Below are 22722 nucleotides of genomic sequence, written 5' to 3'. Positions count from 1 at the left end.
TGCCCATAAGCTTGACACCTGTAACAATGTAATGTATTCGTCACAAAAGCTCATACAGGATAACTTATATATTCTAATATCACTTTGTTGAGCAAAGACTGGTTTGGGATGTTTTGGACCGCAGAGTGAAGGAAAAGCAGGAAAACTAGTGCTCAGCATATGTGGGAACTCCTTCAAGATTGTTGGAAAAGCATTCCAGATGAAGATGGTTGAGAGAATGCCAAGATTGTGCAAAGCGGTCATCAAGGTAAAGGGTTGCTACTTTGAAGAATCTCAAATATAAACTATATTTTGATTTGTTTAACACGTTTTTGGTTACTACATGATTCCATATGTGTTTATTTTATAGTTTTGATGTCTTCAAAATTATTTTACAATGTAGAAAATAGTAAAAATAAAGAAAAACCCTGGAATGAGTAAGTGTGTCCAAACTTTTGACTGGTACTGTACACACGCACACTCATCACCACGCACACACCCACCCACCACTAAATTGATGTGCACCTTGATCTTGTAAAATCTCATTTGGAGGATCACATTGTATTTATGTGCTTCTTGTTCTTTTGTTAGCCAACAGTTACAGAATGTCTGTTCTGAGAATATTGATGTTCTGCCTAAGGTACCTAGAATAGCAAGCAATTGGTGGCTTTTAAAATATTTAATAATACCTGTGAATTTAAAAGAACTTTGAATGGCCATAGCAATACAAATGAAAAAGAAAGTAATGTGCTCGCAATAGTATTACATTGAGTGTTAAAATAATGCACTCCATAAAGCAGGATGAGAAGGAAATGGAGGTCATTCTTCACGCACAACAGAAATATCTGTCTCTACAGTATTTGGCATTACATGGAAAGGTTTGTGGACATTGTTCTGAAATATGAATTTTGGAATCATTGTGGGAATTTCAAAGCTCAGGTAGAGGATGATGATAATAATGATAATGCTTAGTGCTTTTCAAGGACCCAAGGTCACTACAATTATAGAAATGAAAAGACAAATAAACAGGAAACAAAACATCAGAATATACAAAACATGAATGAAGACGGGTGGGCTCAAAGAAGGCAAAGAGTGATGTAGGAGTGTATGGGGAGGGTAGGGTCGGGGATTTTGATACGAACCCAGTTCAGGGTAAGTCGCAGGATTGGGGTTAGGACACGAACCCGGTTGTGGGTAAGGGGTAGGTTAAGGGTTTGGTTTTGGTGCGGCTCAGTATGGTGAAGAGAGGAGTAGATGGAAGTAGTTGTAGTCTGTATGTGTGTTTGTTCACGTAAGCAGTCCTATTTGGATATAACATCAATGAATCCATTCACAACAATATGAGATTTTGTATGAATAATCAGGGAAAAAAAGATTATTGCATTAATGTTATGTAAGAATGTGTATATCAGGTTCATTGAGTATAATGGTGACTCCAGGCACTGACACTTTTGAACAGCTAGGAAATAGACTGTGGGTGAGGATGGCCAGCTATCTGCACTGACTATCTGCACTGACTATCTGCACTATATGCCACTTAGGGCTCTCTACCCACACACACACACATGCACGTACTGATACTCCTGCACACACACCGACACCAACACTCACACACTCATCACCATGCACGTACACACCAGCACCCCCACCCACGACTAAAGCCTGTATTTATCTTTGATTGAATAGGAATATTTTGAGGAAGTGTTATGGCAATGTTATTGCTGCTGCGTCTCAAGAGGGACAAACTATAATATTGCAAATTCTTTCTCGTTTTGCAAGCAAATGTATATTTAAGGGATTAAATATACTTCGCTTCAGCTCGCCAAGTTCTGGTAGGTGCAAACCCAACCTCGTATTCGGGCTCCTTTATGCTGCTGCTATGTTGAATGTTATTATTATTTATCCTGCTACCAGTCACTTTCTCCTTACCCTTGCCTACATGTACCTATCTACCTTAACCATGCCAGTGTCCCTGGTACTGACCCTGTATATAGATTACTTTCTCATCTTTTTCTTGTTTCTTGTGTGTTAAAAGACTTTATACTATTTGTTATTTGAATACTGCATTGTTGGGAAAGAGCTAGCAAGTCAGCATTTCACTGTACTCGTGCACGTGACAATAGAACTTGAAACTAATTTGAAACCTGTGTAATTGTTGATGATCAATTAGATTAATTAATAACGTCATTGTAATATTTTAGGAATAAAGTATACTTTTTTGGACCTAATTTACTTGCATCTCTCTTGATTTTCTAAATAAACATATTGTATGTTTTATTTTTTTCTTAAGTTTCCACCAAAAGGAAGATTGTAAGATAGTTGTCTTTTGCATTACACAGTATTTGGGTATGACAATATACTATATGCATCCTATGTCACTGTGCTATATTTGAACCGTAGTGTCCAGGCACCCCATTTTAGCTGTTTGACCTGCTAAAGGTCCAGCAACACTTCTTATGACATAGCTTTTTGTAAAAAAAATCAACACTATTGAGTGTTTTCCACCCCACTTTAGCTGAGACAGGTAGTAGACAGTCCAATACAGGGAATTGCATAGGAGGCTATGAACTGGGCAGAGTAAAAAGCTAGCAACAGCCTGTAGGACACAGTACCCTTGCAAACTTAAGCATATTCGGTTAGTAGAGACACTACTGAGTCTTTAGGTGAGACAGGTAGTAAACTTTTTCCTCTAAAGTCAAATATGTATTCCAGTCAATTGCTATTTTCTGTTGCATGGGTAAAATAGTGACAAGATTAAATTTTCCCTGATGTAGTTTTACATGTGAAACATCATTTTAATATTATGCACAATGTGAAGCTGCATTTTTTTTCCGTTATCATACACATTGCGTTTTACGGCAAACTTTGATTTTGAAGGCAAAAGCGGAAACGCTGTAAGTCTTAATGCTGCTGGCGAGACGCTAATGTTGCTGAAATGACGCTAATAAGGAACATGTCCGTATAGTAACGTTAAGTAGCCTAGGTTAATTTAGCTGACCTTCAATTGTGGGAATTCAGCAGAGTTCTCTGAGACATTTTTACAACTCATCCAAACTCTGAAAATAAATACATGGGCAAACATGTTAATAATAGGCCTGCATTACGGTAGGCAGCTAATTGTTACCTTGGAAGGCCACTGTCTCTGCGCTGAATAACGGGGCGTAGTTTTGGCTCAACTGCGTTGAAAAAAAATATATAAATCCATATAAGCCAAAATGGCTTCTCTGTGAATTGGACACTATGTCACCTGGAGTATTGAAGTAGTATTACACTTTGGAACATACCTGAATGATGCAAGTCGAGACACATCTGACATTTTGGAAGGAATAAAACGTCTTGACATTTTAGTTAATACATTTAATCCTCAAAATGTCCCATAGAACTGGTTTAGCGTGATTTTAGCTTAAGAATTACACTGAAATAGCGCCCCTCAAGGTGTTATTTCACACTCAAGGCCTCAAGACAATATATGCATTTATATTTTTATTGTTAAACCTTTATTTAACTCGACGAGTCAGTTAAGAACAAATTCTTATTTACAATGACGGTCTATATAAAGTCGATTTCACCCTTGGCCTACCAAAACGACATGATCAACTGTTCCATTATTAGAAACTATTTATCACCTATCATTTCAAAAATGATTAGTTTGTTTCTGGCTGTAGGCTATTATTGCGAAAGCATTCTACATGTTTACAGACCTTGAGCCCTCGTTATTTCTCTAATGCATTGACACAACAGGCTTCCTCTATCCTCCGCGATTGACAACAATGTTACTAATCCCGTCCGGGCAGTAGTATAGAACTTTCCGGGAAAGGGAAAAGAAAAACACGCACCCAACGGTTCAGAAATGTTATTTTTTAAGCCTATGCATATTAGCTTATGATAAATCTTGCGAGCCATGAGGCCCGATGCTATGGTTAAAAACCCACTTTCCCGTCTATTGACAAGCAATAACTATAGAGCCACACGATAACCTAATAATAAAGACTACTTGATCATCAAATCAGCTGAGTTACTAATTTAGGCAGTAACCTGTGACGGACTTTCCCCTGATGTAGCCTATGCCTAGTTAAACAAAGGTTATAAATAAATAAAAATGTCGCGTTCAAGTGCTTAGTCGGAACTAGGAAACTAGTTGAAATGCCAGACTTGCTAACTGGTTGAACGCGGGACGTGTATAACTACAACCAATTAGCAAGTCTGACATTTCCGAGTTTCCCAGTCCCGACTAGTGAGTTAACGGGTCACTAGTCTTGTTGAATAGATTCGTCATTATGTCAGGCTAATTCGTTTAAACTCGTCATGAATAAATAATAGCTTACAAACGTGCGACTCCTCCCATTCCCACGCCTCCGCTTGAGTTATCCGGTTAAATTCCACATGCCTGCCTGACATAAGCCTACCGGGGGAAGGGGAGGTGTGGCACTAGACAAGGATATTTAATACTGTAACATAGTAACACAACGGGTAAAGTTGTGGAAGTAAGGGAAGGAATTCGTACACAGAAAGGTATTGAATTAACGGGCTTGGTTGAAGCCTGAGAAAGGGCGGAGACGCGCTTCTTGATGGCTGTCTAACTTTGAGCACTATGAAACAGGAAAACTAGCAGTCATTAGGGAAAATTTAAAAAAAATACATATTAAAAAACCTTATTGCTATTCGGTGCCTGTCTGTTGCTTCTCTACTGAATATGGCAGGGACACGTACAAGAAGAGTGGCTGGTTCGGAACAGTCCCGAACTGCGAGGGCAGCTGCTCTTGCTGAGGAGTTGCACCATGAATGCACTCTCTTATTGGAACTTTATGTAAGTATTTCGTCTAGTGTTGAGTCTGGACAGGCTATTGCATTATGCTTCGCAGTAATTAACCTGTTATTAGGCCTACTGGTTGCTTGACAAAACATGTTATTTAGCCAGTAGCCTAGCCTATGAAAGGGATATGGAAGATTGGGATATGGAAATGTGTTGATGCACGTGGATTGCGATAATGGACATGTATTGATGTGTTTGTGTTTGTGTTTGTGTTTGTGTGTGTGTGTGTGTGGCATCCGATCCAGGAGTGAGGGTCCAGGAATGTAACTAGATAAGGAGGGGGTGAATATGTGAATACTAATGTACGCCCCATATAACAAGAATGACAGAGGTGGGGGGGTTTCTGGCGCACAGGTCGATGTCCGGACATGCACGTTTTTTCCATGTGCATCTCGTTCTCACTCCATGAATGAACTATGTAAATGATGGGGTGCGAATGATGAAATTCTTCTTGGTTTTCCGCCAAATAGCCAGATACAGTATATCCTCCCTCTCATTACGCACACATCTCAACCTGCAGCACCCTTCCTCTTTTGCTGCGAGGAAGGGAGCGGTTAGGAATGTAAACCTTTGTGTATTAGCCGACTAATTATGCGGCCATTAACCGAAATTGCTGGATCAAATCCCCTAGCTGGCAAGGTAAAAATCTGTCGTTCTTCCCCTGAGCAAGGCAGTTAACCAACTGTTCCCCGGGCACCAAAGACGCGGATGTCAATTAAGGCACCTCTTGACTTAGAGGGGTTGGGTTAAATGCGGAAGGCATTCATTTGTACGACTGACGAGGTATCCCCCCCCCAGTGGCGTTTCTAGCTGATATGGCTCCCTTGGTGAACCCCCACCTCAGCCCCCCCTCGCCATTCTGCACTAACGGTTAGTTTTATTCAGTCATTTGGAACAACACAAATAAATAATCATAACGTTTAAAAGTATATAAATATAAAAATGAATACAAAAACAAGACTCATAAATATCAAAAAGAAGTAACAAATACAAATAGAAACAAATTGTAGTATATAAATAATAAATAAAAAAGACAATTGAATTATTACACTACCTTATTGCAAACACAATACACACACAACACTAAGTTGCACAAATCCTATAACACACAAATACACAAATAGAATAACACACTTATAAAGAAGAGAACCTGATTATTACACTATTGCACTTCAAACAAGAAACAAACAAACTAAATTGCACAACTAATTGCATTAGTACTGTACAAAGTTAGAGGTGCTCTATTTGATAGATTTCCCCCACTCCCCTACCTCGGGCTTCCAGTGGGGAGGACTGAGGTCAACCTACCCCCACCCCCTCCCCATCTCGTACTTCTGAGTGGGACACGTTCCCAGGCAGTAGCCTGCCTAGCTCACAAACTAGAATCAGGGCGCCCACTCCGACAAGGTTAATTGACCCACAGTCCCACACGGTGACATGATATCAATGATGTGATGTGCAAATGAAAAATATAAAATACTTTTAAAATATTTTGTTATTATTTTTTTTTAAACACACACACACACACACACACACACACACACACACACACACACACACACACACACACACACACATATAGATATGTGTGTTTTTTTTGTGCGGGTGCCCCATGCCGCCGCCCTGGGCGGCTGCCCATGTCGCCTGTGCCTAAATGTGTCACTGCCCCTTTCCCAATAGCCTGCAAAATATTAGGCAATAAGCTATCTGCTAAGGTTATAGTGGAACTGTGAAAGTCTAACTAATCATAAAAAACTATAATAAAATAATTAACAAACCCATTTGAAAAATGTTGGACGCACTGCCAAGTTCTCTGAAATTACATTGGAGGTGGCTTACGGTAGAGAAATTAACATTAAATTCTCTGGCAACAACTCTGGTGGAAATTCCTGTAGTCAGCATGCCAATTGCATGCTCCCTCAAAATTGTGGCATTGTGTTGTGTGAAAAACTATTTATTTCAACTCATGAAACATGGAACCAACACTTTACATGTTGCGTTTTGGGCTTTCACATTTGTCTTATGGGAGTTTCAAGCTTCTGAATCTGACGGTTCACACTGAGATTGAATTCGTAATTGAAAGGTATTCTCTCAACACCATATCAGGCGTTTTTGAGTTGTACGGCTAAAGCACCCGACAGTAGACGAAAGTCGAGGAGTAAGTCTGGGGGAGGTGCATCTGCGACAAATGAAAGTCGGACACTAAAGTGATTTTCCAACAGCAAGGCTCAAATCAACATGACAGTGTTGCCATCTATTATAAAAGGTTTTCTTCGTAATGGTGAAATAAACATGTATCTAACCCCCATATCACACAAACTGAAATCATAATATAATATTGTGTGTTTACACATTGTACAATCAATTAGTGAGAGAGAGATTCAAATATCCCATTGATTTTGTATATCCACTGTACACATAAAGCAAATTGGTTCTTGGTCACATGGGTCAAACAAAAACCACCTAATGATTGGTTGACAATAGAGCCTTCACAATGCAGTCAATGGCTGCAGGTTGAACTTGGTGAAGAGAAACTGCAGCAACTTGCAGTCGATTGCAGTCAAAACTTTATGCCCTTTGATCACATGATTTTTGTCAAGTATATGCAGGCTCAAGTCAAACAATTTTTTACCTCAAGAAAGCAACACAATTTGAAAGGCGGTGAACAACGATTGTCACCAACTTAACAAAAATGATCCACTCAAACGTGTCCATTGAGATGAGCATGATGCAAGACTAGTGTCACGCCCTGGCCATAGAGAGGTTTTTATTCTCTATTTTGGTTAGGTCAGGGTGTGACTAGGGTGGGCATTCTAGTATCCTTATTTCTATGTTAGTGTGTTCGCCTCCACTGATGATCCATGGCACGAAGCATCCAGTGATGATCCATAGCACGAAGCCTCTAGTGATGATCCATGGCCCAGAGCCTGCAGTGAGGATCCATGGCACGAAGCTTCCAGTGAGGATCCATGGCACGAAGCCTCCAGTGATGATCCATGGCACGAAGCCTCCAGTGATGATCCATGGCACGTAGCCTCCAGTGATGATCCATGGCACGAAGCCTCCAGTGATGATCCATGGCACGAAGCCTCCAGTGATGATCCATAGCACGAAACCTCCAGTGATGATCCATGGCCCGGAACCTCCAGTGGTGATCCATGGCCCGGAACCTCCAGTGGTGATCCATGGCCCGGAACCTCCAGTGGTGATCCATGGCCCGGAACCTCCAGTGGTGATCCATGGCACGAAGCCTGCAGTGAGTATCCATGGCACGAAGCCTGCAGTGAGTATCCATGGCACGAAGCCTCCAGTGATGATCCATGGCCCGGAGCCTGCAGTGATGATCCATGGCACGAAGCCTCCAGTGATGATCCAATGGCACGAAGCCTCCAGTGATGATCCATGGCACGAAGCCTCCAGTGATGATCCAATGGCACGAAGCCTCCAGTGATGATCCAATGGCACGAAGCCTCCAGTGATGATCCATGGCACGAAGCCTCCAGTGATGATCCATGGCACGAAGCCTGCAGTGAGGATCCATGGCACGAAGCCTCCAGTGATGATCCATGGTCCGGAGCCTGCAGTGAGGATCCATGGCACGAAGCCTCCAGTGATGATCCATGGCCCGGAGCCTCCAGTGATTATCCATGGCACGAAGCCTCCAGTGATGATCCATGGCCCCGGAGCCTCTAGTGATGATCCATGGCACGAAGCCTGCAGTGATGATCCGCGGTCCGGAGCCTCCAGCGACGGTCCCCGGTCCAGAGCCTCCAGCGACGGTTCCCGATCTGGAGCCTCCGGCGATGATCGGTGGTCTGGTTTCTCTGGCGATGATCTGCGGCCCGGTTCCTCCAGTGAAGATCCATGCACCAGGGCCGCCACCAAAGCATAGGGATCTACGGGCGGAGGGGGGTCTACGTCCCGCACCGGAGCTGCCGCCGTGAATGGATGCACACCCGGACCCTCCCCTTTAGAGTCAGGTTTTGCAGCCCGAGTCCGCACCTTTAGGGGGGTACTGTCACGCCCTGGCCATAGAGAGGTTTTTATTCCCTATTTTGGTTAGGTCAGGGTGTTACTAGGGTGGGCATTCTAGTTTCCTTATTTCTATGTTAGTGTGGTTCCCAATCAGAGGCAGCTGTCTATCATTGTCTCTGATTGGTGATCATATATATAAGTTGTCATTTTCCATTTGGGTTTTGTGGGATGTTGTTTTCTGTTTAGTGTTTTTTCCTGACAGATCTGTTCGCTTTCACCTTTTGTTTGAGTGTTTTTTGAACATTAAATCATGAACACTTTCCACGCTGCGCTTTGGTCTCATTCTGACGACAGCCATTACAACTATGCTCATACACAGTCACACATAGTATCTGCATATTGGCACAGGTGCGCTTCACGCTGCTACAACATGGCAGCTAACTTCAACATGTGAAGTTCATAGGAGCATGTCACATTGGGTGTCAAATGAAAGCAAAGAGTTTTTTTAAATTAAGGTATATATACATTTTCCAACCTAAAAATGAGGCAAAAATAAGCAAAGGCTTTGATTTCTTGTCAAATAGCTGGAAAACTGGTCTTAAACAGCGTCTAACATCTTACAAAAGGTATTAGAAATACACCAATCTACTGTGATCTGCTGTGCTGTACTGTGACATAGAAGTCTATGATTGGTTCAGATTTGGCCTGGTCCGGAAAAAACAAACGTGGTCTTGCAAATAGTCCAGGTAGCCATTTTGCTACCTATTCAGGAGTCTTATGGCTTGGTGGTAGAAGCTGTTATGAAGCCTTTTGGACCTAGACTTGGTGCTCTGGTACCGCTTGCCGTGCGGTAGCAGAGAGAACAGTCTATGACTTGGGTGGCTGGCGTCTTTGACCATTTTTAGGGCCTTCCTTTGACACCGCCTGGTATAGAGGTCCTGGACGGCAGAAAGCTTGGCCCCAGTGATGTACTGGGCTGTACGCATTACCCTCTGTAGTGCCTTGCAGTCGGAGGCCGAGCAGTTGCCATACCAGGTGGTGATGCAACCAGTCAGAATGCTCTCGATGATGCATCTGTATAAATTTGAGGCTCTGAGGACCCATGCCAAATCTTTTCAGTCACCTGAGGGGGAATAGGCGTTGGCGTGCCCTATTCGCGACTGTCTTGGTATGTTTGGACCATGATAGTTTGTTGGTGATGTGGACACCAAGGAACTTGAAGATTCTCAACCCGCTCCACTACAGCCCCATCAATGAGAATGGGGGTGTGCTCGGGCCTCCTTTCCCTGTAGTTCACTATCTCTTAATATTAAACAGAGTTTTGGTAAAATGTTGTTAAATTCTTTGTAAATTATTCAAACTAGTCCTTGTGCATAGAATCGTATGGTTTGTTAAACTTTGAGATCAATATTTTGTTTGGCATGTATTTTAAAGAGAAAAATCTGAGTCAAAGCATAATTCCTTTACCATGGAATTGCCCCTTATAGAAGGGCACAAGGCAAGACCAAATTTCAGACACAGGATGCAGATGGTTGAGCTCCAATATTTATTATACCAAAAGGGGTAGGAAAAAAGCAGGTCAGAGACAGGAGAGATTTCATAAACCAGGTAAGAGTCCAAACAGTACCAGGCGATTGGCAGGCTCGAGGTCAGAACAGGCAGAGTGGTCAGGCAGGCGGATATGGCGTCCTCACAGGCAAGGGTCAAAACCAGGAGGGCTAGGAAAAGACAGAGGCTGGGAAAAACAGGAGCTAGGAGAAACGCTGGTTAACTTGGCAAAACGAGACGAACTGGCACAGAGAGACAGGAAACACAGGGATAAATACACCGGGGACTAATGGGGAAAACAGGAGACACCTGGAGGTGGGTGGAGACAATCAAAAAAGACAGGTGAAACAGATCAGGGTGTGACACCTTATGCATTACTTCCCCACAGTTGCAAGAAGTTACATCCCAAAAACCACTGAAACGATACAACACATACATGTTTCCTAGCCTCCCACACATAGGCTTCTTTCTGTCACTAACACATAAAAAAACATGCTTTAATAAAACAAGTAAGGTTTATGTAAAAACAAACTAAACCGAATGTAAAACACAAATCTTAAAGCTACTATAAATAAAAATGAATATAAAAACACAAAACTATAATAATCTTGGTTTAGGTAGATTACTCAACATAATACACACATGCGGTTTATGTAAATTCTCTCAAGATATAGTCCACAATTTTCAACTTATGTATTACCACGTAGTCCTCACTCATAATAAGGTGTTGAAATAGATCACGACAGTCCGATCAAGAGCTTGCTGTCTCCGGTTTGCCCTACCTCTGCCTCTCCCTCTAGACAGGCCTATATCTATACAATATAAGGCCTATCCCTCAAAGTTCATAACCCACTCCACTGCTCCCTGTCTAGTAGCCTATTACAAACCAATATACACATTTACTTGACCATTGCTCTTGTATAAGCAGGGCTGCCTGGTCAATGTTACACAGTAATCATTCTACCACACAGGCACAGCATAATTCTCACGGCGGTCAGAATGTCAGCACCTTGGTATAATGTCCTGACTGGGGGTTAAGTACTCAAGGGAATCTCACCTCACTCACTATTCTCTGATCTAGATGCAATAGAATATAATAACTTCCTACCACACACACACACACACACACACACACACACACACACACACACACACACACACACACACACACACACACACACACACACACACACACACACACACACACACACACACACACACACACACACACACACACACACACGGCACTTGTCACCTGTGATGTCACACATCCTGCCTGTTTTTCCCCCTGGAGTGGTTGGGGAAGGTTGGTCCTGGTAGTTGAACCAGACATCCCTTTGAACCACTAACCCCCTCTGTTCCAATGGGGCCAGGGCGGATGTTGTCCTAACCGCAATAGGGTTTAAACATTTGCCAGTTGTTGCTCATCAAGGATAATTGCTAGACTATCATCGGAAAATGGGCAAAACATGCTCTTTACTGCAGTCTCTTAGGTCAGCTCTTTTGTACTTCCTTGAACATCCCACGTGCAGTTTGGTTTCAATACTAACTCGGAATGAGTGACTTATTCATATATGCATTCCTCGTGGCCACAGCTTCCCATTACTACGGTGTCCATATTCGGACAGACTCAGGAGCAGTTAAACGTGGTGTCCATGGTGGTATTTCAAAATACAAAATAGTGGTGTCTTAGAAAGGCTTTTCCAAATGTGTTAAGGCTGTGACTAGCGCTTTATATTTTATGAACAAAATACAGTAGTGGCCGTAAACCTTTGTCAATGCCTCGTCTCTTTTCGAGAACTGGATTAGCAGTGCTGCCTTTGAGTTGCATTAGCATATTGAGTTTGGTTGTGCACTAGTTGTTGTGTTATGCCTGACTTTGGTCATCTGTGGTGATTCCTTTGCAGTGTAACCGTTTCGTTTTGCAAAACATATATATATATTTTTCTCCACTCACTGTCATGGAAATGTACTTTTAAACACTGCTAATGTGTTTTTTTCTTTACACGGCATCACCCTCCTCTTCCTCTCCACCTCCATACCTCCTCCTCACTCCCCACTTCAGAGAAAAAAGGAGACGTTCGCAGAGGAACTCACCGTCGGCGGGGAGCGCCTGGTGACCGTGCCGCCGCTCTCCTCCCAGCTCTCGCCGAATGACAGGTTGTGGCGCCTTTACTCCGCTCTGCAACAGTGCCGGAACCTCATGGAGCGTGCCATTGGCCTGGAAGAGGGGGTGGGAAACGGCGGGGACAGGGCCGAATACGAAAGCCAGAGGAATACAGTGAGGGACCGGCTGGGGCACCTGCTAGCGAGCACACGGCTCCTCCTGGAGGACGGAGCTGGAACTGCAGCCTTCACTCCTGATCCGAAGAATACTGAGGTACAGAATCACTGGTGTACGGTAAAGTTGCCCCTAGACACTAATCTGGGGTCAGTTTTGAATTTCCCCCACAAATGTTTAAGGTTAAGATACAGTACCTACTGGAAACCCTCAGTTAACCCAGCAGGCCTCATTTCAGTACTTGAATACCTGTAAAATCCTACCTCCTTCCTCCTTACTTGGAAGTCATCCTTGATCTGACATGGCTGGTGTGGTGAACATAATGTAGTGTAAACCCTGATGAAAGCCACTGGCCGAAACATGTTGATTTTTAACAATAACAAAGCAGTTTATCAACTGACACGTATAGAAGACAGATAAGACTGGTGGAAACATTTTGCTTTCAGATATCCCTAATATTTCAGAATACTGATGAGTTCAAGGAGGAGAGGAAGAAATTAGGCTTTTGTTATTCAGAATTTATGATATGCCTATAAACTGTTTATTCAAGGAAAATACTTTTTAGTTTAAACAAACTGATTATATTATATTGTTTATTAATCATAGTTTGTTAATAATTATTTATATACGATTCGGTCAAATCAGTTGTTTATATGTACTGTATACAGCTGAAGTCGGACATTTACATACACCATAGCCAAATACATTTAAACAAAGTTTTTCACAATTCCTGACATTTAATCCAAGTAAAAACGCCCTGTCTTAGGTCAGTTAGGATCACCACTTTATTTTAAGAATGTGAAATGTCAGAATAATAGTAGAGAGAATGATTTATTTCAGCTTTTATTTCTTTCATCACATTCCCAGTGGGTCAGAAGTTTACCTACACTCAATTAGTATTTGGTAGCATTGCCTTTACATTGTTTAACTTGGGTCAAACATTTCGCGTAGCCTTCCACAAGCTTCCCACAATAAGTTGGGTGAATTTTTGCACAATCCTCCTGACAGAGCTGGTGTAACTGAATCGGGTTTGTAGGCCTCCTTGCTCGCACACGCTTTTTCAGTTCTGCCCACACATTTTCTATGGGATTGAGGTCAGGGCTTTGTGATGGCCACTCCAATACCTTGACATTGTTATCCTTAAGCCATTTTGCCACAACTTTGGAAGTATGCATGGGGTCATTGTCCATTTGGAAGACCCATTTGCAACCAAGCTTTAACTTCCTGACTGATGTCTTGAGATGTTGTTTCAGTATATACACATCATTTTCCTCCCCATGAAGCCATCTATTTTGTTTAGTGCACCAGTCCTTCCTGTAGCAAAGCACCTCCACAACATGATGCTGTCGCCTCAGTGTTTCATGGTTGGGATGGTATTCTTCGGCTTTCGAGCATCCCCCTTTTTCCTCCAAACATAACAAATGGTCATTATGGACAAACAGTTCAATTTTTGCTTCATCAGACCAGAGAATATTTTCCCAAAAAGTATGATTTTTGTCCCCATGTGCAGTTGCAAACCATAGTCTGGCTTTTTTATGGCGGTTTTGGAGCAGTGGCTTCTTCCTTGCTGAATGGCCTTTCAGGTTTTCTCAAAATAGGACTCGTTTTACTGTGGATATAGATACGTTTGTACCTGTTTCCTCCAGCATCTTCACAAGGTCCTTTGCTGTTGTTCTGGGATTGATTTGCACTATTCGCACCAAAGTACGTTCATCTCCAGGAGACAGAACGCATCTCCTTCCTGAGCGGTGTTTATTTTTTATTTTTTTATTTCACCTTTATTTAACCAGGTAGGCTAGTTGAGAACAAGTTCTCATTTGCAACTGCGACCTGGCCAAGATAAAGCATAGCAGTGTGAACAGACAACACAGAGTTACACATGGAGTAAACAATTAACAAGTCAATAACACAGTAGAAAAAGGGGGAGTCTATATACATTGTGTGCAAAAGGCATGAGGAGGTAGGCGAATAATTACAATTTTGCAGATTAACACTGGAGTGATAAATGATCAGATGGTCATGTACAGGTAGAGATATTGGTGTGCAAAAGAGCAGAAAAGTAAATAAATAAAAACAGTATGGGGATGAGGTAGGTGAAAATGGGTGGGCTATTTACCAATAGACTATGTACAGCTGCAGCGATCGGTTAGCTGCTCAGATAGCAGATGTTTGAAGTTGGTGAGGGAGATAAAAGTCTCCAACTTCAGTGATTTTTGCAATTCGTTCCAGTCACAGGCAGCAGAGAACTGGAACGAAAGGCGGCCAAATGAGGTGTTGGCTTTAGGGATGATCAGTGAGATACACCTGCTGGAGCGCGTGCTACGGATGGGTGTTGCCATCGTGACCAGTGAACTGAGATAAGGCGGAGCTTTACCTAGCATGGACTTGTAGATGACCTGGAGCCAGTGGGTCTGGCGACGAATATGTAGCGAGGGCCAGCCGACTAGAACATACAAGTCTCAGTGGTGGGTGGTATAAGGTGCTTTAGTGACAAAACGGATGGCACTGTGATAAACTGCATCCAGTTTGCTCAGTAGAGTGTTAGAAGCAATTTTGTAGACGTGTGACTGCTGCGTGGTCCCATGGTAATAATAATAATAATAATAATATAATAATAATAATAAAAATCAAAATGGTGTTTATACTTGCGTACTATTGTTTGTACAGATGAACGTGGTACCTTCAGGCATTTGGAAATTGCTCCCAAGGATGAACCAGATTTGTGGAGGTCTACCATTTTTATCTGAAGTCTTGGCTGATTTCTTTTGATTTTCCCATGATGTTGTCACACCCTGGCCATAGAGAGGCTTTTATTCTCAATTTTGGTTAGGCCAGGGTGTGACTAGGATGGGCATTCTAGTTTCTCTATTTCTATGTTTTCTATTTCTTTGTTTTTGGCCGAGTGTGGTTCCCAATCAGAGGCAGCTGTTTAGCCTTTCCCCACCTGTGTTTTGTGAGTAGTTGTTTTCTGTATAGTTTATTTGCCTTACAGAACTGTTTGTTTTTCACTTTGTTATTTTGTTTGAGTGTTTTGATCAATAAATATCATGAACACTTACCACGCTGCCCTTTGGTCGATGCCTTCCGACGAGAGACGTAACAGATGTCAAGCAAAGAGGCACTGGGTTTGAAGGTAGGCCTTGAAATACATCCTCAGGTACACCTCCAATTTACTCAAATTATGTCAATTAGCCAATCAGAAGCTTCTAAAGCCATAACATAATTTTTCTGGAATTTTCCAAGCTGTTTTTAAAGGCACAGTCAACTTAGTGAATGTAAACTTCTGACCCACTGGAATTGTGATACAGTGAATTATAAGTTAAATATTCTGTCTGTAAACAATTGTTGGAAAATTACTTGTGTCATGCACAAAGTAGATGTCCTAACCAACTTGCCTAAACTATAGTTTGCTAACAAGAAATTTGTGGAGTGGCTGAAAAACAAGGTTTTAATGACTACAACCTAAGTCTATGTAAACTTCCGACTTCAACTGTATATACAATGGGGTTTGAAATTATTGACACCCTTAATAAAGATGAACAATAATGGCTGTATAAAATAAATAATTCAATCACTAAGCTATATATTATGCAACAAAAACTGGGAAATGATATAGTTTTATACTAATACAATTGCCCAGAGAAATAGTTTTAGTGTAACAAGATATTTATTTTATTTTAAAAAGGTAGGGTTCAACATTTTTGACACCCCTTTTTCAAAACCTTTCAATACCTCACCTTATGACGATAACAGCACTTAACCTTTTTGAAAATATTTTATGAGTTGGAGATCCCATTGGGAGGGATCTTAGACTATTCCTCCATACAGAATCCTTCCCAATGGGTTTCAAGTCCGGAGACATAACTTTCTGCATTTATAAAAGGCACTTCACAGGTGTGGATGAGGCACAGTAACAGTGGATTTTTTTTTTCATATTGTCACACCAGATAGGTGGGGTGAAATGAGTTGTTTTATGGGGTCAGCCATAGTATTACAACCAATTTTACAGCCAATGAACAATTTCAAATCTAATCCCATTTTATTTGTCACATGCTCCAAATACAACAGCTGTAGATAGACCTTACCGTGAAATACTGACTTACAATCCCTTAACCAACAATGCAGTTTCAAGAAAAATAGGAGTTAAGAAAATATTTACTAAATAAACAAAAGTTTAAAAAAATAAATAAAAGAGTAACAGTAAAATAACAATAACGAGGCAAAATAAAGGGGGTACCGGTACCGAGTCAACGTGAGTTTGATGTGTGCTTGGGGTTATTGTCTTGCTGGAAGATCCACTTGCAGCACTGGTGTGCGTGGCCAAAGACCTCATTTTCATGTAATCTGACCAAAACAGTGGCTCGAATACAAGTGACAATTTGTTGGACATTTGCTGGATGACATGAAAATAGAGCTGTTTGTCCACACACACCAGTGGTGGGGTTGGCATCGAAATGAGAATGTCTGAGCAGAAAATCCCATACCTATTGTAAAAATATGGTGGGGGATCGTTGATGTTATGGGGCTATTTTGCTTCCACTGGTCCTGGGGCCCTTGTTAAGGTCAACGGCATCATGAACTACCAAGTTCAGGACATTTTAGCCAACAACTTGGTTGCCTCTGCCAGGAGGCTAAAACTTGGCCACAAGTGGATCTTCCACTTGGATGAGCTAACACAACGTGCCATCTTTATGCCACGGTTGTCATAAAGAGGAGAACAAGGCGCAGCGTGGTAAGCGAACATAACTCTTTAATTAAAGAGAGAACACTGAACAGAACTACACAAAACAACAAAACGAGCCGTGAATCAATATGGCGAGTGCAGAACAGGCAACTAAACATAGAATAACAACCCACAAAATAACCAAGGAATATGGCTACCTAAATATGGTTCCCAATCAGAGACAACGATAAACAGCTGCCTCTGATTGAGAGCCAATCTAGGCAACCATAGACATATAAACACCTAGACATACAAAACCCCCGAGACAATACAAAAGCAAACCACCCTTGTCACACCCTGACCTAACCAAATTATAAAGAAAATAAAGATAACTGCGTGAATCATCGCCGGATGTTCTGGACCAGGGGCCATCGCTGGAGACCCCGGACTGGGGACCGTCGCTGGAGACCCCGGACTGGGGGCCGTCGCTGGAGACCCCGGACCATCGCTGGAGACCCCAGACCGGGGACCGTCGCTGGAGACCCCGGACCATCGCTGGAGACCCCAGACCGGGGACCGTCGCTGGAGACCCAGGACCGTCGTTGGAGACCCAGGACCGTCGTTGGAGAGCCCGAGCAGGGGACCGTCGTTGGAGGCTCTGGACTGTGGCCCGGATGGCTGATGTCCTTGATGATCTTTTTGGCCTTTCTGTGACATCGGGTGCTGTAGGTGTCCTGGAGGGCAGGTAGTGTTCTCCCGGTGATGCGTTGGGCAGACCGCACCACCCTCTGGAGATATGATCCTTAACTAGCCTCTCAAAGCACTCCATGATGATAGAAGTGAGTGCTACAGGGAGATAGTAATTTAGTTCACTTACCTTTGCTTTCTTGGGTACAGGAACAAGGGTGGACATCACATGTCTTGCCCTTTTCCCTGATGTCTCTCTGGAAGGAGATCCTCATCCTGAGCTCGTCTACTTTATTGTCATGAGACTGAACATTAGCGAGTAATATACTCGGAAGCAGTGGATGGTGTGCACGCCTCCTTATTCGGACTAGAAGTCCACTCCGAATACCTCTTCTCCACCGGCGGCGTCTTGGAGCAGCCTTTGGGATACGTTAAATTGCCCTGGGGGGTACAAACAAAGGATTCAATTCTGGAAAGTTGTATTCCTGGTTGTAATGCTGGTGAGTTACCGCCGCACTGGTATGCAAAAATGATTTCTGTCTGTGTGTAATAACACAAAAACATTCTGGGCTGTTAGTGTAATAAATAACACACAAAACAATCATAATACTGCAAAGTTGCTTAGGAGCCAGAAGCAGAGCTGACATGTCAGCGCCATCTTGCTAAACCATTGAAAACCTGTGGTTTGAATAGAAGAGGGCAGTGTATAAGTGCAGACGAAGGATATCAATGAGGAATGGTCTAAGATCATTCCTCATTGGAGGAAAAATATTACTTGTAAAACAAAATCTCTTTCTCTGAGCAAATGTATTATTATCAAATAATGTCTTTTCGCCGTTTTTTTGAGGTTACAATATAGCTCAGTTTTTGAATGATTTATTTTATACAGACATGTATGATCATCTTTATCAATAATTTCAGACCCCACTGTATGTTCTAGTGCAGTGTTTCCTAATCTATTCATGGTGCACGTCCCGGGGTTGACCAGGCGTTAGTTAGTCCACCAGCTGAATCGGGTGTGCTAGTGCTAGAACAAAAATATTACAGGCCTCGGGATCCCCAGAAAACAGATTGGGAAATACTGTACTAACACATCTTTCTCTTCCTCTCTCTTTCTCTCCCTCACTCTGTCTGCTCCCCCCCCCCCCCCCCCCCCTGAGTAGACAGCTAGTCCGGTGAACGGCAGCCCGTTTGCTCTAAAGCTCTGGATCTACCGCATCTTCAGCGAGCTGGAGCACTGGACACTCACCACCTCCAGGACCCTGAAGGCCCTGCACCCCGATGGAGCCACCCCCAAGGAGAGCAGAACGAGGGGGAGGCCAAGAGGGAGGAGGACCCGGAGATGAGATAGTAGAGATTGGAAAGAGTAGCCTGTGAATGAGGAATGAGAGAGAGGGAGAGAGAGAGGTAGCTTGAGAGGATGAGGTAGGAGGGTCTGATGTGGAAGAAGAAAGAGTGAAGGCATGCAGGAGTCTGAAAGTCTGAGAGAGAGATGGAAACAAGAGGAGAAGGAAAAGAGTGACAACAGCCAGTATAAAGATTCTGTGAAAAGAGGGAGAGGAGTATATGTTAATAAATAAATATATACAGTGGTGACAAGGACATAAGAGAAAGCATGAGAAAGTATATTACTACATACTGTACAACAAATGTGTGACATAACAGTGTTGATTTTGAAGCAATTTTCGTCATTCAAGACATACTTTTCTAACAAGCTCCGCATGCTGCTAACAGACATAGGACACTGGGTGGCACGTAGCCTAGCGGTTAGAACGTCAGGCTAGTAACTAGCTAAAATGTGTCAATAACAAACAAAAAAATCGCTGTAGTTCCACACAGTTTGATGCAGTAAAAATCGAATAAAGTTATTACAGAAGAAGTTCGCTGTTTACACCTGGTATCAAGATGTGTTCTCTGCCTGGTTTTACAGCCTACAGTCAATGTATTCAACCATGGCCTTCCTTTGGCCTACTCCAGACATACAAGGACCAGTATTTCAGAGCATTTCATTTAGTCTCCTCGCACTGGGCACACACTAGTTGAATCAACGCTGTCTTCACGTCATTTCACTGGAATGACGTTGAACCAACGTGGAATAAATAATAATAATAATAATAATATATGCCATTTAGCAGACGCTTTTATCCAAAGCAACTTACAATCATGTGTGCATACATTCTCTGGGTTCATGAACCCACTACCCTGGCGTTAAAGCGCCATGCTCTACCAAATGATTCAGATGTCGAACATGGCTGTTCTCTCTTCATGCTAACTGAAAGGCAATATTCATATGTCATGTGGTCATTAATATAAGCATGATCTTGATTGTAACATTTGGTGTGGTTATTGTAAGAGATTTGGTTTTTGCCTTACAATTTCCAATCTGATTAGGGAAACAGAATGTTATACAACACAGGATCATTTTGATATGGATTACATGTTCTGATAAACTGGCCCCTTGATCCCAAAACAATCCCACAAATGAGATGTAATGTTGGTGACAGCTACAGGATCCACTTTGATAATGGAGTGTAGATTTCCGGTTCAAGACGATGGTTTATGTGATATCAATTTCCAGTCTTTGTGAGCCGGTACAAGGACCAGCATTAGATGGAAATCACCCCAAATTGTTTCACATTTAAGATGCATCCCAATAGTCTTAAATGGCTTCCTACCCATTTAGAGACTACAAACAATGGAACATTGGTCATTTTGGGGTTATGACAAGGTATGAGATGGGGGTAGGCTATTTCATTGGGTGTAGTTGCCCTTTAAAGCAGATCTTGGGTCAGTTTTGCATTTTCCCCCACTAATGGTCAAGGTTAGGAATGGGGAGCGGAAGTTGATCCTAGATCTGTACCCAGGGGAAACTTCGTCCCAGAACGTTTCATTACTGGTGGATGGTAATCTCACATATTGTGCCTTGAAGTGATGTGATGAGTTTAGCTGTCCAATACAGACTGTGCCCTGCCCTCTAGTGGTGAGTAGAGGAACCAAAACAAAACATCCCAGCTGTGCAGCTCCTCCTACTGGAGAACCACTGAGAATGCAGGCTTTTGCTCCAGCCCTGCTCTAACACCAGACTCTGCTAATACAGTTCTGAACCTGTTAAAGCTAGAAAAAAACGATATATATATATATATATATATATACCAGTCAAAAGTTTGAACACACCTAATTATTCAAGGATTTTAAATTATTTTTACTATTTTTTACATTGTAGAATAATAGTGAAGACATCAAAACTATGAAACAACACACCAAAAAAGTGTTACACAAGTCAAAATATAGTTTATATTTGAGATTCTTCAAAGAAGCCACCCTTAGCTTTGATGACAGCTTTGCACACTCTTGGCATTCTCTCAACCAGCTTCATGAGGTAGTCACCTGGAATGCGTATCAATTAACAGGTGTGCCTTGTTAAAAGTTCATTTGTGGAATTTCTTTCCTTCTTAATGCTTTTGAGCCAATCAGTTGTGTTGTGACAAGGTAGGGCATGTATACAGAAGATAGCCCTATTTGGTAAAAGACCAGGTACATATTATGGCAAGAACAGCTCAAATAAGCAAAGAGAAATGACAGTCCATCATTACTTTAAGACACGAATGTCAGTCAATGTGGAAAATGTTAAGAACTTTGAAAGTTTCTTCAAGTGCAGTTGCAAAAACCATCAAGCGCTATGATGAAATGGGCTCTCATGAGGACCGCCACAGGAAAGGAAGACCCAGAGTTACCTCTACTGCAGAGGATGAGTTCATCAGAGTTAACTGCACCTCAGATTGCAGCCCAAATAAATGCTTCACAGAGTTCAAGTAGCAGACTCATCTCAACATCAACTGTTCAGAGGAGACTGCGTGATTCAGGCCTTCGTGGTCGAATTGCTGCAAAGAAACCACTACCAAAAGGACACCAATAATAAGAAGAGACTTGCTTAGGCCAAGAAACATGAGCAATGGACATTAGACAAGTGGAAATCTGTCCTTTGGTCTTTTGAGTCCAAATTTGAGATTTTTGGTTCTTTGTGAGATGCAGAGTAGGTGAACGGATGATCTCCGTATGAGTGGTTTCCACCGTGAAAGTATGGAGGAGAAGGTGTGATGGAATGGGGGTGCTTTGCTGCTGACACTCAGTGATTTGTTTAGAATTAAAGGCACACTTAACCAGCATGGCTACCACAGCATTCTGCAGCGATCCACCATCCAATCTGGTTTGCGCTTAGTGGGACTATCATTGGTTTTTCAACAGGACAATGACCCAACACACCTTCAGGCTGTGTAAGGGCTATTTGACCAAGAAGGAAAGGGATGGAGTGCTGCATCAGATGACCTGGCCTCCACAATCACCCGACCTCAACCCGATTGAGATTATTTGGGATGAGTTAGACCGCAGAGTGAAGGAAAAGCAGCCAACAACAACAATCCAGGTTAAGCTGGTTGGGAGAATGCCAAGAGTGTGCAAAGCTGGCGTCTAGGCAAAGGGTGGCTACTTTGAAGAATATAAAATATATTTTGATTTGTTAACACTTTTTGGTTGCTACATGATTCCATATGTGTTATGGAACCCTTGAATGAGTAGGTGTGTCCAAACTTATGACTGGTACTGTACACACACACACACAAATATATATATATATATTTTAAACCCAATTATTACTATATGACCCCGTTGAAACAGACCCTTTTAATATCATTGCGTAGCCGTCAAATTGGTAGGGCTGGGTGGTGGCATGTTGTTAAACCATGTTCGCAATTCAAATTAGAGCGGATTGAGCAGCTG

The 22722-nt window shown here is 42.3% G+C and overlaps 1 protein-coding gene across 1 annotated transcript; it reads left to right on the top strand.

Annotated features, from left to right (window-relative positions):
- The first annotated feature begins 4432 nt into the window (after positions 1-4432).
- On the top strand, positions 4433-20000 carry LOC124001161. The gene is made up of 3 exons (XM_046307760.1): positions 4433-4786; positions 12381-12695; positions 19110-20000. Exons 1-3 carry the CDS (start codon positions 4673-4675, stop codon positions 19290-19292), a joined length of 612 nt encoding a protein of 203 aa, XP_046163716.1. The 5' UTR covers positions 4433-4672; the 3' UTR covers positions 19293-20000.
- The last annotated feature ends 2722 nt before the right edge of the window (positions 20001-22722 follow it).

The sequence above is a fragment of the Oncorhynchus gorbuscha genome, linkage group LG17 (assembly GCF_021184085.1).
Source record: "Oncorhynchus gorbuscha isolate QuinsamMale2020 ecotype Even-year linkage group LG17, OgorEven_v1.0, whole genome shotgun sequence".
Classification (NCBI taxonomy): domain Eukaryota; kingdom Metazoa; phylum Chordata; class Actinopteri; order Salmoniformes; family Salmonidae; genus Oncorhynchus; species Oncorhynchus gorbuscha.
The sequence above is the reverse complement of the archived record's forward strand: the minus strand, read 5'-3'. Positions and strand labels throughout refer to the sequence as shown.

Excerpts from the sequence above, each read along its gene's own strand:
- LOC124001161 (XM_046307760.1), top strand. The coding sequence starts at position 4,673 with ATGGCAGGGACACGTACAAGAAGAGTGGCTGGTTCGGAACAGTCCCGA. Across the intron at positions 4,787-12,380 it reads CTCTCTTATTGGAACTTTAT|AGAAAAAAGGAGACGTTCGC; the intron begins GTAAGTATTTCG and ends TCCCCACTTCAG. Across the intron at positions 12,696-19,109 it reads CTGATCCGAAGAATACTGAG|ACAGCTAGTCCGGTGAACGG; the intron begins GTACAGAATCAC and ends CCCCCTGAGTAG.